Source organism: Elaeis guineensis, chromosome 9 (assembly GCF_000442705.2).
Source record: "Elaeis guineensis isolate ETL-2024a chromosome 9, EG11, whole genome shotgun sequence".
In the NCBI taxonomy this organism is placed as follows: domain Eukaryota; kingdom Viridiplantae; phylum Streptophyta; class Magnoliopsida; order Arecales; family Arecaceae; genus Elaeis; species Elaeis guineensis.
Genome location: NC_026001.2, coordinates 9,446,014 through 9,465,636, shown reverse-complemented (window position 1 = coordinate 9,465,636; position 19,623 = coordinate 9,446,014). Strand labels below are relative to the sequence as shown.

Here is a 19,623-nt window from a genome sequence, read left to right as displayed (position 1 = left end):
TGGGGGCTGTTCTGACAACACTGGGTCCAGCATTGTTCGTCATTAAGTATAATTACAGCTATGTTGTGTTGCTTTACGTGTCCTTTCATTGACACGGTGGCTGATGATATGATTGCTTTTTCTCCCAGTACTGAAGACTGGTCTTACCATAGATTTGGCATGCAAAATACCAAAAGACAGCCCCGTGCTTGAGGTAATCTTCGATCCTTTTCTCTCACAACAGTACATATGCACTTGAGCATCTACTTTTTGTTGTATTTGGAGATTCCACCTTTTCTCTTGCATTGAGGTGACGGCAATTGCTGATCGCGTCTTTCCAAGTGCATGTGTTCGTTGACTATGAATAATTGTTTGTATAAGCACTTCTCTGATGAGTGGTACTAATGATCCGGGCAACTGCAGAGAGGTAACTGTGGAGAAATTGAGTCTGGGTTACATATGACATTAACCTGAATAAATGCCTGTTACTTTGGCCTGACCTTGATAATTAAAGTTTATGAAGTAAAAAAGTATTTCTTGTTTTCCTTTCCATGTTTTTTCCTGTTTCTTCCATGAAACTTTAGCAACCCTAATAGGTTAGCTACAACATACTAAAACTAAGCACATTGATTACATGAGATAGTTAAAGGTTTTGTAAATTTGATAGCTGATCTGAAGTCTGAACTGGTTCAGCCATCAACAAGCTTGCCATCACAAACTAATTGTAGGTATGTGGAAGAAAAGGATTTGATTGATAGAATGAGAATAGCTAGGGCTTTTGTTTTCTTCTTTCATAAATTGCTCTCTCGGACCATGACGTTCTATCAACGTTTCAACGGCAAATTACTGTCTTAATAATGCTGACATGAATGATGGAAATTTCTGCTTGGCCATTAATATGTAAGAGAAGTTCGTCTATTGAAAGCTTTCTTTTTTATTGGAATTTATTATATTATCATTTTGTATTTCAAGAATACTTAGAAGGAGAAAAAATTATATTGTGTGTAGTGCACCGATCGTATGTTAGCGACTGCTATTTCTCAGAACTTTAACGGAATTGAGTTTGTCTGGATTTTTACCAGAATGACTATTACGGCAGCCATTGTTTCTCATTATAGTGAAACAGTTGTCCAAATCGCTATTGACTAAATAAATAATAATTCTTTAAATATTGATTAAATTTCCAGCTGGTGCAAATTTCAATTAAAAATTTACCAGTTTATTCAGCAATCGGTATGAAAGCTAAATAATGGCATTTATTCCATCATTATAAAGGAATCACAGCCAACATGACAGCTGCTAAACTAATACCAGCTAGTAATACATATAACAATATTTATTGTTTGTTCGTGTTTTTTTTTTGTTAGATTAACAGCTAGTAATAGATCAAGATTAACTGTTCAAACGAGGAAAATCCAAGTTCGGAATTTTTTGCATTTGTGAAGAATTATATGCTTTTACCAATTAGTGTCGAACTGTTGAGCAAGGCAACATAAAAATCCACACCTGATTAAAAATATCAGATGTTTCACTCGTTCATTTCTTATCACCTCATACTCTGGAATCTGGATTTGTTCTAATCGCAATCCCCAGTGCAACGCACTTGTCCTTTTCGCTTCGGACACCAATAGTGCTGTGATCCATCTATCTTTTCTGACCATCAAACACTTCTCTGCCAAACTCCGGGAGATGCCTTCTTTGGCTATCACATTCCGAACAGCGTCCATTCGGTTCCAGCATCACATGGTCTGATGCATCATGGGTCGTTGCTTGAGGTGAGATAGCTGGATCTCAAGAGGGGGTTCCCAATCCACTACTTCGATTGCTATCAGAAGCTGACACTGGGAAAAAAAGGGGAATTTGGACCACCGTCTCCGGTAGGTTCCGGAGGATGCAACAAAAACCAGCACCAAAATATCCTCCTTTCCCAACGCATCTCTCTCACCTTCTTTTCGTTTCTCTGGTGGTGAGTTCTCGAGGCCACAATGGCTATCTGGATCATGAGGTTAAGGTTAGCCCATCATCTTGGAAAAAAGATAGCTTCTTTGGAAGCTTTGAAACTGAGCTCCTGGGCTTCATCTCTGCACCCATGGATTCCTGCTTCCCTGGCTAGCAGTGATGATAGATACGCTTCTAAGCTGTGAGGAATCCAGTGGCTCGTTATGCAGCTCGGCGTTTCGGGTCGACTAAAGCTCAAGAGAGTGTGTCGGAGGTGACTAATGGCAGCAAGCAGGTGGAACTCCTTTTTCTTCTTCCTATTAATTCTGTTGGGTCGCGCATTTGCTGAATTTTTTTTTTTTTTTTTGCTTTTAGTTAAAAGGAAATTTTCAGATTTTGATTTTTGGGGTTATTTTTGGGGCTCTTTTCCACGCATATGCAAACATGTCGCTATGTTGAAGCCATCCAGATCCGAATCAGGTGCAGTTTTTTTTTTTTTTTTTTTGAGAGGATATTCAAATTTAGAATCAAGTATAAGGTTATTCTTATGTTTGAATTAAATAGTTGATATGAGAACGATTTTGAGCTGTTTCTTGCTTCCGGAATGCTCTGCTTTCATCTCATCTTTTACAATTCACAACATCCTTTGCTTTTTTTCATACCTCTTTTTATTCGTGGTGGATTTTAATCAATATGTGATTGGGTACGGTCTTATATTTTAGTGGTTTAAAATATCCTAGAACCAAGATTTCCAATACCAATTTTGTTACCCGTATGGTAAATTTTGGTTCTTGATGCGAATACTCGATGGGCCGAGATGTACGGAATATTTATTCCCGACCCGTATGAATCAGCTAATATAGAAAACCGTAAGCCTGAGCTGAGAAACTACGTAAGCCTGTTAACAGTGGATATTCTTCTGATTGCTCCAACAAGTATGGGACACTGCTTTACTTTATCCACCGTAGATATTACTGCAAATAAAGTTTTTAACATGTCAACCATGAATTGAGGATCTATCTGCCTTAGAATTCGTGAGCTCTGTTTGTTGTTATATTTAGTTTTTCTTTCCCTTCATTTCGGTTTTTAAATTAGAGATACTCAAGGTTTTAAATATGGAGATATCAGTTATTTTAAATATGGAGATATTAGTCATTTTAATTAGTGACCAAGATTGATATAAATTGAGGGCACGTCTGCTATTCTAGTAAGAAATTTTCAAAAGAGAGGATTTTCTTTTTTTTTCTTTGGTAAGAGAGGATTTTCTTAAAAATCTTGGTCGATATTTTATGACTAAAATATTGAAATTTTGATAAAATGAATTTGATATTACATACCATATTTAGAAGTTAATTTTAAAATTTATTAATTAAACTTCTTGCAAGTAAAAGATGAGAAATTCGATGAGTTTTTTTATTTTTTATAAAATTTGATATTTTCAAAAAAATATGCTTTTTGGTTATTTAAAGATTAAGAAGAGGATGATTTTTTTTCTTTTGACACAGATGAAGAGGATGATTCAATGATTGGATCATATTATAAATTTTTATCAAAAAAAAATTATATTGCAAATTGCTTCTCTTTCCCTTATATCAAATTGGATTCAATATGGATTAGTATATTCATGTCCATATTTATTTTATTTGATGGACATAGATACAGATACGAATATTAATCGAATATATAAATTTATATTTATATTTATTTTAAATAATTATATATATTAAAAATATAAATATAAATATCGATATGAATCAGGTGGTTAAACTTTATAATCATAAAATTTAAAATATTATTAAATAAATAATAAATTAAAAGAAATAGTACATTAATATGATTATATATTTTTTAAAAAATTATAAATATTATATAAAATTAAATAAAATAAAATATCTAAATATAAGTGATAGTTATTTATTTATATTTATATTTTTAATAAATATAAATATAGATATAAATATTAATTAAATATTTAAATTTCGATTCTTAGATGGATCCTACAAACAACGCTGGTCTGTAAAGGTTTTTTGCTTGGGAAGGTTGCCAACTGCCAATGGCACGTGGCATGCGGAGCCGTCGGTGCTGTTTGGCGGCGGGCCCGTTGGATGTGATCTACACGCGCACGTGTTGCTCATCTCGCAGTCCCCAGTTCCCAGCGGCCACCAGCCAGCTTCTAGTGACCCATTTCTGACGTGGAGGTTATTGTTATTTATTTCGTTGTCTATCCTAACGCACGTAGAGTCCTTTTCTTCTCCGCATTGTCTTATCTCCCTATCGATGTCCATCCGCCACCAAACGAAAGCAAACAAAGAAGGGCAGGGCGAGAAACCTCATCTGGACTTCTTCTTATTTCTCCCTCACCTCCTTGATCTCTTCTCTCTTCTACATTCCACAATGGGTTTGTGGTCCGTGAGATCAAGATTAGCCCATCATCTTGGGCAAAAGATGGCTTATTTGGGGGCTCTCCAACGGAGGTCTTGGCCTCTGGTTTCGTTTCTCCAACTTTGGAATCCACGGCCTTCGGAACTCGTTGGTGGGCTTTCGAGCAATCCGATAAATCGTTGCTCGGATCGGCGTTTCGCATCAATCAAGGCTGAGACTAGTGCGGCTGCTATGGATGATCGCTGCCGGTATCAGGTTTTTTTTTTTTTTTGAAAAAAAAAAAATTAAATCTCTGTTCCGATTCTGTTGATTGGTTTAGGTTGGGAAGGAATAGAAGGTACAGAGAATCCATGAAAGATTCTGTCTTGATTTTGGTTAAGAGGAAGTAGTCTTCTTTGTTTTTCTATAGTTTAGTGGATAAACACGAGTTTGATGGTACTAATTTTCTAGATGACACATTGGCTTCTACGTTTGAAATTTTGCTTCTTTTCTTTGTTTTTCTTTGGGTGGATTTTTCTTTGATTGATACAGGCTAGTATGAGATCAGACTGTCACTGGAACGAGACTTTTGGTGACATAAGCCGATTGTTTGTTATCAATTGAGACCAAAATAATACCTTCCAGAAAGAGAGATACTTGGGATTTTTGAAGACTGTTTAATGATAAATTATGTCGGAGTTTAATTGATGGCATCTTATTTTTCTACATCTTTGAGTAACGAGACTTGCATTATTTGTGCCTGTTAACATTTTTCGTTTTCTTTTTTTTTTTCTTTTTAATTGGTTGAGGGGTGGCAGGCTCCCTTCAAACCCTTTAGAATTCTGGTCTAACATAATCCTGAAAATTATATAATTATAGACTAGGACTTATGAAATGTTCTTTACCATTGTTATCATGGCAGGTCATGGATTTTCCTGGTGGAAAGGTTATGTTTATTCCTGAAATGAGATTCCTAGCCGAGTCTCCAGGAGAGCGAATCAGCTGCTACCGTGTTCTTGATGACGATGGACAGACAATCTCTGGCAGCAGTTTCCAAGAGGTAGCCATTCTTAGATTAGATGAACAGTTTCTAAATCTACTGCATTCTTTAGTTAAACTTCCTTTTTGCTTATAGGCCTAAGATTTATATAGAATAGTTAAGTTTTCTGCAAGAAGATAAACCTGTAAGATAAAGTTGTTTGCCTTGTGCTTTACCCATTATTAAGTCCTTGTTAATAAATTTTTATCTTGCTCATCAGGTCAGCAAGGAAATTGCTCTGAAAATGTACAGTGACATGGTCACTCTGCAAATTATGGATACCATCTTCTATGAAGCTCAGAGGCAAGGAAGAATCTCCTTCTATCTTACCTCGATTGGAGAAGAAGCCATAAATGTTGCATCAGCTGCTGCACTCACGATCAATGATATTGTCTTTCCACAGGTATAAAGGCACAAGGAAAAAGAGTTATAATCATCTGTATTGCTGCTGACTATGCTTTGTTCTTCCACCTGATCTCCATGGATAAATTTGCACCTAATTTAGTACAGGGAACCGGGGGTCCTTCTATGGCGTGGCTTCACCTTGCAAGAATTTGCAAACCAGTGTTTTGGCAACAAGTCAGATTATGGTAAAGGGCGACAGATGCCAATACATTATGGATCTAACTGGCTGAATTACTTCACTGTGTCATCACCAATAGCGTAGGGAGCCATTTCCTGACATCTTTAACAAAATCAGCAAATAGATGACATTAGCATTTTTTATTCCCCCTGACATCTATTTTTTCCTCAGTACACAGATACCTCATGCTGTTGGAGCTGCTTATTCCCTTAAGATGGACAAGAAACATGCTTGTGCTGTCACTTATTTTGGTGATGGTGGCACTAGCGAGGTATATAAGCAATTCATTCCCACATTAGCTTAAGTCGATGATGCCTCCTTATGCTATGGTTTGATTTTTCTGTGTGCATCTAATGTGGCAGGGAGATTTCCATGCTGCACTAAATTTTGCTGCTGTAATGGAGGTTCCAATTATTTTCTTCTGTCGTAACAATGGTTGGGCCATCAGTACTCCTACAACAGAACAGTTTCGAAGTATGGAAGCTTCCAATTTTGAACTTGCTTTGCATTTAGTGGAGTTCCATGTAGAATTACGGAGCTATTATTCTGTCTTCATTGGACTGTAGGTGATGGTGCTGTCATTCGTGGTCAAGCATATGGTCTTCGGAGTATCCGTGTAGATGGGAATGATGCTCTTGCTGTTTATAGTGCAGTCCATGCAGCCCGTGAGATGGCCATAAGGGAAAGCAGGCCTATTTTAGTTGAGGTGCGGATTTTTGTTATCTAAGCTATCATGTGAAGTAACCATAGAGTTGATCTTACCATTCTGCTCATTTGAAATGCCTAGGCGCTTACATATAGAGTGGGACATCACTCCACATCAGATGACTCGACCAAGTACCGACCTGTCGATGAGATCGAACACTGGAGAACAGCACGAGATCCTGTCTCCAGGTATCGAAAATGGATTGAAAGAAATGGCTGGTTGTGTGATGATGCTGAATCTGAACTTAGAAGCAATGTCAGGAAGGAGGTAGTTAACAACAATTTTATACTCACAAGGCATTTTCGGCACCTCATTTCCCTGGCCTATTAGTATTTTATGATGTCTTCAGTATCTTGACCAATGCGATTTTGTGCAGCTATTGCATGCTATTCAGGTTGCAGAAAAAATGGAGAAACCACCTCTTGCTGAACTATTCACAGATGTTTATGATCAAGTTCCTTCCAACCTTCATGAGCAGGAAAGGCTACTTCGAGAAACGATCAAGCAGCACAATGGAGACTACCCACCTGAAGTACCTGTTTAGACAAGCTACTGGTCAGCTGATAAAACTCCTTCGGTTACCATTATCTATTTCATCTTTATATCTTTTACATAAAAATTGTAATAAATAGGCCCTGCAGTTAACCAGAGTCACATTGAGGAAACAAACTTTGTGTGTCTGAGGGGGATTGCATGGAAGCATAAATAAGAAGTCAATGTTCTTAATGCTTTGAAATGGTAGTGCAACCCTCCCATTCCTTAATTTTTCCCTGTTACTTGTGATGATGATTGATCAAGGTAGTTAGGTAGCTCATGATGGTACGTTCTGACGTACATGGATGTCTACGCCCACGTAAGAGGAAGCATTCTGAATCTTTGATTAATGTAATCAATTTTATATTAAATTATATTTTTCCTCTCCCTTGAGCAAAATCGACACAGAATTAAACAGACAATAAGAGGCGACGCCCTTCAACTCCTTCCCTCCCAAGCCATCCAACTTCATCCTTGTTCTGCATTTGAGAGATTGCTAATATTGTCATGTTTGCTTTATGAGAATGTCATGTGCTGTCACATCCCACATCCAATATCCGGATCAGGGTCAACTACAGATTTTTTTTTTTCACATAATTTTATCATAACTAAATAATTATATTTATTTTACAACAATATCAAATCAAATTTTTACATCTCATTTCAAAAATTAAGAAGATAGTTTTCATTCAAAATTTATACAATGATAAATCTGTACAGTCTTGTTTTCAAAGATCATGCAACATAAAAATAAAAAAATTATCTCATTTCAAATTTTGTAATTACGTTAAGGTGGCACCATGCTTCATACGTAATTTTGCATTACTTTTCATACATAAAATACATATTTTGAAACTTTATAATTTTTAAATATTTTAATAACATGTACAAAATTTAATTTTAAATACATGAATATGCATTAAAAAAACTCAAAAATAAAAAGAAACTTATACTTAGTCGGATCCAAAAGTCATGATCTTTAGCATATGACCTAATCCTCAGATCCGTACTTCTCCTGAACTAGATCAAAATTTTGGATCAGATTTATTTTATTAATTAAGAAAAAATTAGACTAATTAGACTCGATTTAATCAATCAGTAGAAGCATAAAAGAAAGAGTAGTTAAGGTCTGATTTATTTGATCTGACTCGAACAATATAAAAAGGAGTGAGATGCACGATTTAGGCCAATTGGATTTTTAGACTAGATTTTACTTAATTTAGGTCCAAATCAGGAGCCTTAATCTAGGCAGTCTAAGTTAATCATCAAGAGATCAATTTAGATCTAGTCAAATTGGATCATGATCAAATTTTCTCTCTTTCTCTCTCTTTCTCTCCCTCTCTTTTTTTTCTCTCTCTTTCATTTTCTTTCTCTCTTTCTCTTTCTTTTTCTTTCTTTCTTTCTTTCTTCCCAAGTCGATCAGGGGTTTTACTAAGGGCCTCTTTTGTTCTAATTTATCTATGTTCTCATACTTTTTAAAATAAAAAAATTATTTTTTTATGAATAACATTTATCCATCAAATAGATAAAAATCTTATCCATCTTGGAGGTGGCTAAATTATTTTTTATCAATCAGAAAAATAATCTTTTTAATTTATTTTTAATATACTCTTAACCTTATAATAATATAATATAATATATTATAATATTATATATCATAATAATAATAATATATTATTATATATAATAATATTTATATGATATATTATAATAATATAATATATTATTATACATGATAACATATATTATATTATGTTAATATAAGATATTAACGTAATATATTATATTATATTATACTATAATTATATTTTAATAATAACATAACAATATTTATATAATACTATAATAATAATATAATAATATAATATATTTATATATAATAATATATACTAATATAATATATTATACAATATCATTTTATATAATTAGAATATATAACAATAAAGTAATATAATATATTTTATATTTTATAATATTATAGTATAATATATCATATTATATTATATATAATAATATTTATATCATAAAGGGTATTATAAAAAATATGGATAGATTTTAATAACTTTTCAGGGAGCAAGTGATGCAAAAGTACATGAGTAACATATTTTCGAGCCATTTTTCATTGCATAAAAGAATATAGATAAATTATTTTTCTGTCTAAATATTATTTGAAAAATATTTATTCAGAAAATATAAATATGATTAATGTATTAATATGACATAAGAAATATTAAAATCTTTATTATTTAATCTCTATTATTTAGTATTCGATACTTCTTATGCTCTTTTCAGGAATTATTAATTATGAAACTTAATCACAAACTAACTGGCAAAGGTCCTTAATATTTGCAGTGATGAAACCCAAGTTAGCCTATTTCTGTCGTTAAATTTTTAACCAACATGCGCATCTAGACTAGTAGAAAGTAAAGCACATGGGCCATAGGGTCGCACGGCCCAAAGCAAGACAAGGCCTATATGATCACATGGCCTAGAGGAGAAGAAAACAAGCACTGGTCTATGCATGGTGTACAAAGGAAAGCCATGCGGTCCACGCACAGCTCACCAAAATAAGAACCATCGGTCTACGTCGCAGCGCACAGAAGACCAACCGCACGATTCACATGCGGTGTATGGGAACAGGACCGCTCGATCTTTCATGCAGCTCACAGCGTGCGGAAGCGGGTTTGGGCAGGCGGGTTCAAACGGGCGTGAGCGGGCATGCATGCGGACCAGGAGCATGGCTACGAGCGTGGGTCCGGTTCAAGGCGCGATCTTGCACAATTCACGTGGGCATGTGCGCGAGCGAGCATGAGGGCATTGTGCAGCGTGCACCTGGGACACGACAGATAGGGAAGCTTAGGGTTTTAAAAAGGAAAAACAGAGAGGCATGGGGGGCTTGTGAGAGGCTAGGGCTTGGGACGCCATAATCAAAATAAAAAAAGATTTAGGGACGTGAAAATTTAGGAGACCTGAGATGGCCAGGACTCTGAAAAGTTTTGAGGGCTACAAGAAGGGGTGTAAGATAGTCTAAAAAAAAGAAAAAAAAAAAAAAAGAAAAAAAAAAAGAAAGAAGGCAAAGATTGAGAGAGAGAAAAATTGTAGAAAAATTTTATAGAGAGAGAGACAGAGGTTGCTAGGTGTTGAAGTTTTGGGAGGAAGTTTTTGGCAGCAAAAGAAAATTCTACGTCTTCTTCTTCAAATTTTTTTCCAACGAAAAGATGGAGTTTTTGGCGACGAGCAAGATCCAATCTATAAGCAGCTAAATCTTTCATCCTCGGAGAAGTAGATGAAGTCCTTCGGTCTAGATTTATATTTTATTTTTTATTCTTATTATATTTTTTTTATTATGCAATCAATTACTTGATATTGTAAGGCTTCTTTCTTTTTGAATAATGTTGAATATTTTGCAAACATAAATGTTTCCTGTGATTTTATTCATATGTTCAAGTAGTAGTTTTTCTTATTTTATAGTAATTGATTTCAAATAGTTTATGACTACGTAGAGACAAATTATGATCCAAAGATACAATTCGTGCCCAGCGAGATAAGCTATATTGAGAATAAGATCTTACATTTATCTTTTTATTATCACTATGATTTGTAGTTTGTAGTGATTTGGATTGCTTTAATTAAAATATTAATTTATAATTAAGGATGGATTCGAAAACCTGAGGTTCTTTTTTATCTGATTTTTCTAAAATTTTATTTCTATCAAACTTATTTCTTTTATTCCTTTTAAAAATCTTAAAATCTAAATTCTTCATCTTATTTTTTAATTTGAACATAACTCAATCCTTTGATCCCAAAAATTCAACACCTGATCTCACTCTATTCTATATAATAGTTGAGTTAGAATAAATTATTTTTCTTTAGTGCTTGCGATAGCAACCAAAATGTCTGAATAATTTTTTTACCCTCAAAAGAATAGGCTCTGGGGGGAGAACAGAGGGAAGGAGGGGATAGGGTTGATGGTGGTGGCAGCATGGCAATGATTAGAGGCGGGGTCCGATCGTGCATAGGTCTAAGAAAAAAATCAAGAGATGTTACCTTTGCCACCATGGCAGTGGCACTCAAACCGAACAAAAAGGAAAGAGAAGAGAGGAGACTTATCAGAGATGGCGGCGATGGCATGGCTCGGCCAGACAGGTGATTTTCGGTGGTTATGATGGCAATCCCTATAGCACAGAAAAAAAGCAGGGCATTGATGGTTTTGGAGAAGAAAAATCGAGTTTAGGGATGGTGGTGATACACGGCGAGGCAGCACGGTGGCCACCAAAAATGAGATAGAAGGAAGAGAGGTGAGGAGGCTTTAGTGGCAGAAATGATCAAGGGAGGAGGGATTTAAGAAAAAAAGATAGTATGAGGATAAGCTTGGTAGTTTTAGATAAAGCTAAACTTCACCAGCATATTTCATTCAAATGACCTTTGGCCATTCCCCCACCAATACATGACTTCTATCCGGCCACTTGATGGCCTTATCCCCATCTACTGGATGAGATTGGACAAAGAATAAGCCTTCCCTATTCTGATCTCATCTCCTTTTTTTTTTTTTTTGAAAAATTATATTGAACTAGATCCAGTTGGACCGATCCTCACATGTACATTGATCAATTCTATTACTACTAAATAAAATGATTGAATAGGTTTTCATTAATGTTTTGTCATAGGCAAATTATTGTAGCCAGACAATTCTTGCTTTCATATTAATTTTAGTTCTAAAAAATTTAATAGTTTAATGGTGTCATTTTTTTCCACCAATGTCTTCTTTTTCTCTCCTCCAGGTCCACCGATTCGTTTAAGATATAGCTATCTAAAGCCCTTTGCAAGTGATGAGCGCCTATCGCTTTTCAGATTGATGTACCAGGTGTCTGGTCCTTGAGGCTAGTAGTGCAAGGGTAATACATGGCTCGCAAACGGCCATAGTGGCTTCTGGTTGTATGCATTTCTACTGATGGTGCAGAAAGAAATATTCGAGAGGAAAAAACCCACGAAGTGAATTCCCTGTGGAGGCTACGGTGCACCATCAGGAACCAACCAGTTCCCCCAGCTGAGCAACTCGTTTAGATCCACATACTAACAATGTTTCTGGTGGATGATCTGTGTGCATCATGGTGCGTCTGAATATATTCATTACTTATCCGTGGCTTGCCAAATTAGCATGCTATTTGATGATAAGAAACTCTATGCACGATAAGCCAACCCACCACTCACTTCGAGTTGGCATGCTCAGAACGGAAACAAATTGAATCAAAAATTTAACAGTGCGCAGAGATCGAAGTTGTGGTGCCAATGATATTGCAGCTAATTGATGGAATAGAATTTCACCCATGTGATTTTGTCTCTGATTCTGTGAGGGGATGACACATGCCAGCAAGCTTCAATTAGGGGTAGCAATGTTTGCATTCTGAAAGTAGAAAATACATCTAAGAACAGTTTTTTATCTCTCAAGTCACAAGCAAAGAACAGACCAAGTTCAACTTCTGTCGAAATGAAATTATGGTCAGTACCAGGGAAATCAGCGTAACTGATCGCCATACCATGTCTGACAAAAGAATCCAATCCAAATTTCAGACAGCAATCAGAGGCACGAACCAACAGATAACAGTTAGTTAGCTGAAACTACATATATTGCCTACAACAGGGAAGCAGATTGAGATTTCTCTTTCACAGCATCTTGTACTGCTTTCAGCAGTGCTGGCATTAGCTTCTTATTTGTGACAATGATGCCTGTATCGAGATCAAGGTACCTCCCCTTGGAAAAATCCAAATTATTTCCTGCTGCATCAGTCGCGACACCACCAGCTTCTGTAAACCATTAGGAAACAATGTCAGATCTGAAGAGATACTGAATATTCGTTTTCAAATATCTACAATTCTGAAGCATAAGCAAGGAAACAGGACTCCATTTAAGTTGAAAAAGCACGTGAATTAAGTTTGATGGTTTGTACCTGTGACGACAATATAACCAGCTGCATGGTCCCATATCTTCTCACGGTAGCCTTTATGTGGGAAACGTAAATATATGGCACCATCTCCTCGGGCTAGAGCACCATATTTGCTTGGCTATCAATTCTAACTGGTGGTGCTTGGACGCCAAGTTTCTAAAAGAAACATCATAAAAAGATTATATCTGATCTCTCAGAATTTGGATAGAAAAGAGTACTGGTATGCAATACCTCTGCTATTACACTAGATAAATCATGCATGGAATGTGCTGCTTCAAATGACTCAAAGAATGATGCATCCTTTGAATTTTCAATGGCACTCACATGTATCTGAAGGGAAGTCGATAAAAGTCAGACAGTGATAAAATGTTTACAGCAAGTTAAATAGAAGACAAAGGCAATAAAGAACATTAACCTTTGCTGATGAAGAGCCATTAAGTGACTGCATGAAAGCTCCATCGCCAATTTTAGCAGAGAAAAGACAACCAACTTGCTTGTGCGAAGAGTGTTCATCTGGAATCGCAATTGAAGTTAGAGGAAGATTTGGACATGCCAAGACACCCAACACTACTCTTCCTTCATCAAGCAGTGCCAGAGCAATTGCATACTGATCTCCTCTTAGGAACCTGAATCAAAATTCATATATGTGAAAGAACTATAACTGAAACTTCCAAGTCATCCTATATATCCAAGATGCAGAAAATTAAATAGCAGTCAACTTTGACAAGTATTAAGGCGGCCTTTCGTTTACTGTTTTATCTAACAGAGAGATACGCACAGAAACCAGCATAGAATTTGTGTTTGGGCTGTGTACCATGTGAACATGTTTCAACTGCATTTACAGCTTGGGTTGGTACCATGTTTTGTGGCTCGGAAATAAATGTTGTAGCACTTATAACGTACCAGAACTTTCTGGCCTACATATACCTATTCCACTACTGTTTGATCCTATCAGCGTATTTCTCTTAGCAATTTCCTAGCATCTCTCAAGCCAGTCCACCAGCAATTCTCGTTATCATTCTACATTGCTGTTGTTTTATATGTAGGTGTTCTTATGTTAGTTGGAATGATGTTTGTTTCAAAAAAACAGAGAGAACATGGTATCAGTCAGATTAAATGATAATACAGTAAAACTCAGTATGCTGCTATATTCACAAAGTTAATTGGAGCCTGAATAATTGGCTTCACTTGAGTTTCAAACATAATCATTGTCAATGACAATTTCATTCCCATTAGATTAGGTTCTGACTAACAACCTCTCTATTTAATTTCCAATCCTTTCTTGCTATTTGATCTATGACAGTTTCGCAAATATTAAATCCCCTCTATCTGATATGTTTTATGAATATCTTAATTATCACTGCTATTTTTTAACATTAATGTCTATTGATGAAATTTTAAGCTTCCTCTTGAAGCATAGATTAACAACTCCTTCCTTAATATTTTAACACACATCCATCACAACAATGAACAGTCTCTTCTTTAAGTTGTATAGGATTATGTTTTTAAATCCATTTCATCGACCTCGTTTTGACCATGCAACACAGTAACATTCTTTTTCCTTTTTTTTTTTTTTTGGGTGGGTGGTGGTGGGGGATTGTGGAGGTACTTCTCAAAGCTCAAAAGCATCAGGTAAGCACATAATGCTCTGAAAGCACCAATGCCCATTTGACAAATCTTATATCACATACAACAATCACTTTGGTGTATCTCTTGGCTATTTTAATTCTGGCTCAAGCCAAAAACGTGCACCCTCTTTACCCCATCTTCTAAAACAATTTTAGTCCATACGAGTGTCACATGTTTTCATCCATGAGTCCAGTTTACCAGTAGTCCTACTATTGTCTCATCAATCAAAATATTATCATTTGAAATAACATAGACCTGGATAAGCAATGATCAATTCAACCATGCGCATTCCAACACAGTGGACATGGTAGTAAGCCATGCATATCCACCAAGTTGAAACCTACCCACAGTTGCTTGTTATACTAGTCGCTGCTCCCTCTAAATGTACTTAAGAATCTCCGAATAAACTAGTAATGCATTTTTTCCATGCATAGCAAAGTTCCCTCTCAATCTAACCTGTCAAGCCGCGTTGTTTTCTTTTATGTAGCTCTGCAGTATATCACATTTATATCCTTCTTTCCCTGTGGGATAGATTTGATCTTTAACTTTTTACCATTGTTACTTGATTTTGAATATGAGAGAGTGACAGTGAGAGAGAAGACGGGGGGGGGGGGGGGAGGGAGGGGAGGAGGTGATCTATCAAGTCTTCACATTAGCCAGTGGGTTAGAGGGGAAAAGGATCAGGCGAATTAACTTACACTCAATCTCATATGGAAATATTTCTTATACAATTCACAATTCCTCTCTTAAATCTTCTTAACCTACCCAAATGATATTATCATGAAATTACATTTTAACAATTAATTCAATGTAATGCAGAATAATGTTGAAGCTAAGGATGTTGCCAGACACACACACACAGAGAGATAGATAGATAGATATATAAAAGGAGTACTCCAACAGCTTTACAGAAGAAGCATAGAACACATGCATGTTAAAGTGCTACTTAGCCCCCTTAGGAGTGCGTATATCAGTGTCAGCAAAAATAAACAATCAAATGAATATAACATGCGGTTATTTTAACCTGTATTCATCAATTTCACCTAATACATAGAGATCGTAATAATCCATGTGTTGATGAGTAGATTACTGATCCACAAATATAAACATGAACACATCCAATATGCGCTTCGTTAAACAACCAAAAAATCATAAAGCCAGAGGAGAAAGGAATCATAAAAAAAAAAATTGTCATGTCGCAATATATTGTACAACCATAAATAGATGTATGCACAGAGCCAGACCTAAACTCAACCCACAAGAGAGGTATCATAAAAATAAAAAGATGGACATGCAAGAATTTGAATGTTAATTAAGGTCATATTCTTAATTTCAGAATAATGTCACCACAGCTTTAGTTGTTCGTGGCAGCCAGTCACTACTTTATATTAAGTTTTACAGAGGTATTATGTTAATTCTTATCCATCAACGCATGAACTCAAAAAAGTGAAAAAAATTACATCTTACTTACAGGGTCAAAGCTCTATATAATTAGAAACCTAAATTTCAAGCTTAAATTACCATCCTCACCCTTTAGTGCCATCTATAGGGTCCAAAACCCAATGTCGGCCATTACGGCCTCCTTCAGATTTGCCACTATCAATGGCAACAAGCACATCTTCCTCAGATAAAGTAATATTATATGTACCATCAATAGAGAGAGTGCTGTTAACAAGCTCAGTAATGCGTCTTAGTGTGTCTTGAGCACCATCCTTACGAAGATCACTTGAATCCTACAAGAGTATGTCATTATACCTCTCAGGTAATTTTCATAATTAATTCATGACAAACTTTGGAATCTAAAGACTAGTTCATGCACCTCCTCAGCCACTAAAGAAAAGGATTCAGAGGGAAGTTCTGTCTTCAAAACAAGGCTGACTAGTGCTTGTGAACCTGCAATTTAAGAGAAGTATATTGGTAGATAATTGTAGTAAGTTGAATATTTCACGTGTTAAGAAGCCATAAAGGTATTAAAGCTAAATACCACCCCCTTCCTCTCTTCATCCCCTGGTTCCCAGCTCATCTGCCTAGTGGGTATACATGTTTCTGTCATATCGCCAGAAATACAAGATACACATGGCAAAAGAGAAGAAACAAAAGAAAGAGAAAGGAGAAAGCTAGAGCTATGAGTTAGATTATTGTCATATCACCATTACACGGCATGATAGGTTCTCTAATCTGTTGATTCTGACATTTTTTTACAAAGCCAACTTCATCCTACTGTTTACTGACTTTACTGAGAATTGATAGCTTACTTACGATTAACAAATATTAATCCATCACAGATTCCCAGTTAGTACTCTCTGGGCATCTCTCCATAATATTAGAATGTACTACATCAATGCTATACATCTAGAATTTCTTTGTTAGACACACTATGCTCTTTATTAAATCTTTGTCATTTTGTTTAATTAAAATGAGAACCATATTCTTATAAATTTCAAATGCAGCAATTACTCAGCTGAACTAAGTTTTTCCAACCTGTAAATGATCTATGAATTGTATAACAACCGTCCTCTATTTGACTGCATATGAAAGTAAATGTTACCAAACTAAGCATATTGAAGATCATTAATCAGAAACAACACAGATTATGTCACATTATGCAGCGTCTGCTATGAAGCATAAACGAAAGAAATTATAAAAATGGGGAAGTGTACCATAATCTGCTACAGTAACAGGACTCTTATCAGATTTTGATTGGACATCTGATTGCACAAGTGCCTTTTGTACTGTCTGGAAAAGAAACAAAAAGAAACATTAATAATTTTGACTGTGACACAGGAGGGAAGAAAAAGAGAAAAACACATGTCTACATGTATCAACTATGAATAAACATTGAAGGATTCCTCTCATGCATACAGTCTCCATCCCTCTCTTGATTGGCACAAAACTAAATACCATAATTACAGAAAAATTTGAGCATGCATTCTGGAAAATCATAACCAAAAGAAGAAGCCAAGGAAAAGGAATTAGAGGTCGTCCCATTTTAAACACAGTTTTCTGAAACAGCTTTGTTCATCTTAATCTCTGAGATCTACTGCAATTACAAATGATCTGAATTATAAATTGTACTGTTATGCAATTGGATGCAAATATAAACATGATTGGGTGAAACAGCATTCCATCAATCTCCAATTCCTGCTTTAATTAGTAAACCAAAAACTTAGCATATATTGTGTGCTAAAGTTGTTCAACACTGGTTTTAGATATTTACAATTTCAATGAATTTATCCTGCACTCCAGCTTGCTAAAGAGTACTCCGACCAATCATCTGCTAATGATCACTGCTCAATCACCTGGGACGTGAAAGTCTGGGATTGGTACCATACAAGTGGGGTACCGCATGCCCTCAGCCAATGACTGACTTCCACAATCCCCAGTGAATGGAGTGGTGATCGGTAGAGGATGATCTATAGCTCTTCCTTTGTAATATTTCTACTCTAAAGTTAACTAAATCAAATGACCTCTAAGTTTGCATTTATTATTATTTTTTTTAAAAAAATATCTACAAAGAATTTCAGGTGTGTCATTTACATGCTTTAGTAGTCTAGCACTAATCAGGTGAAGAAGAAGAGGAACATCATCCCCATCAAAGTTCACATTGTAACTTGAAGGTGCCGCCGCACCTATTGACACCATAACTTCCTCTCAATCAGTAATCTTAAAAAACAAGGTATTAAAAATTCTCGAAGAGCAGTCTTGCTATTGCCACACACACCCAGTTCCTTTCAAGAGTTCAGTTACAGTATATAAAGTAAGGCATAAATCACGAAAGATAGGTCAATAAAAAATGGCAACCCGGAAAAGTCACAGAAGACAAATTAAAGATCAAATCAACATAAACCATATGCCATTCCAAAAACAAATCTGAGTTTTAACATATCAAACAGCCCAAAGAAAAGCAACTAAAAGATGGGGGGAAAGATGCGTATTTTTATTTGAGATCTTGATACTAGAATCAAAACAAGAGCTTTCCTACGGCACTCCTCTCCAAATCATCAACAAAAAAGGACCCGCAAAATCCAATCGGCAACGAATCCACGCCTAAAAATAGAAAGAAGATTGGCCACAGTACCTGGCAGAGGCGAGCGGCGAGAGAGGCGGCCTTCTTGGCGGCGGCGAGCTCCTTCTCGTAGGAGGCGGTGGAGGCCATGGAAGCCACAGGAGATCGATGGAGATTGTAGGAGATAAGAGGAGAGAAGAAGCGACGAGGAGGAGGACAACTACGAGGGAAGAAGAGGCGACGCGGAGCAGGAGGACGACGAGGGAAGAGGAGGAGGCGATGAGGGGTTTTGGGGAGCGAAGAGCTGTAGGCGAAGAGGGGAGAGGAGGGCTCTAGCGTCGTTAATAGACCCGCCCTTAGTGCCATCGGTCGGTGGTTGGTTTGAGAACCTAAATTTTTTTGTCTGGGGCCATAACGATTGCTGCCGTTACGGCTCGTCGGGGACGGTCGCACGGCCAAACCTGGAAATTATCTTTCGTGGGTCCACCATTTACTTTTTCCTTTTCTTTTTTTTTTTTGGACTGATTATGTAAAAAATTTTGAGCATGTGTCGTTTGTCATTTTTTTCAACTAAACCTTTTGCGGTATTTAGTAATTCAAATAAAATGATCAAAATATTTTTAAATCATTATTTCAAAATAATATAATCTTTGATAATCTAGATCATTGTATTTAATGTATGCTATATTCATTAAAGATCAAAATAATCAATTAAGTATTTTATAGAAAACTAAAATTATTGACAATGTAACGCAAAAATTATTCATGATATATTCTATAAAATATATTTATTGATATAATATATTAAGTATATTGATATATCAAATTATTTTTTACTAGGCTAAGAAATATTTTGGTTTTCAAATTTATCTTAATATCAATATTCTAAGATAATCTTAGATA

The 19,623-nt window shown here is 35.8% G+C and overlaps 3 protein-coding genes across 3 annotated transcripts in view; 2 read left to right on the top strand and 1 right to left on the bottom strand.

The window, feature by feature from the left end:
* The window catches only part of LOC114914513 (uncharacterized), a 51,188-nt gene that overhangs the window by 3,513 nt on the left and 28,052 nt on the right, over nucleotides 1-19,623 (top strand). The gene's annotated exons all lie outside the window — the stretch shown is intronic.
* On the top strand, nucleotides 1,493-7,342 carry LOC105051761 (2-oxoisovalerate dehydrogenase subunit alpha 2, mitochondrial). Its single transcript, XM_010932354.4, is given in 10 exon segments — nucleotides 1,493-2,115; nucleotides 2,118-2,212; nucleotides 5,201-5,338; nucleotides 5,538-5,720; nucleotides 5,823-5,980; nucleotides 6,072-6,171; nucleotides 6,263-6,374; nucleotides 6,467-6,606; nucleotides 6,688-6,873; nucleotides 6,983-7,342. Coding segments are annotated over 10 exon segments (1,431 nt in total). The 5' UTR covers nucleotides 1,493-1,964; the 3' UTR covers nucleotides 7,151-7,342.
* Nucleotides 12,559-19,121, bottom strand: LOC105051760 (3'(2'),5'-bisphosphate nucleotidase 1). Its single transcript, XM_010932352.4, is given in 9 exon segments — nucleotides 12,559-12,945; nucleotides 13,089-13,199; nucleotides 13,202-13,241; nucleotides 13,317-13,415; nucleotides 13,501-13,711; nucleotides 16,245-16,447; nucleotides 16,534-16,607; nucleotides 17,375-17,450; nucleotides 18,793-19,121. Coding segments are annotated over 9 exon segments (1,281 nt in total). The 5' UTR covers nucleotides 19,087-19,121; the 3' UTR covers nucleotides 12,559-12,772.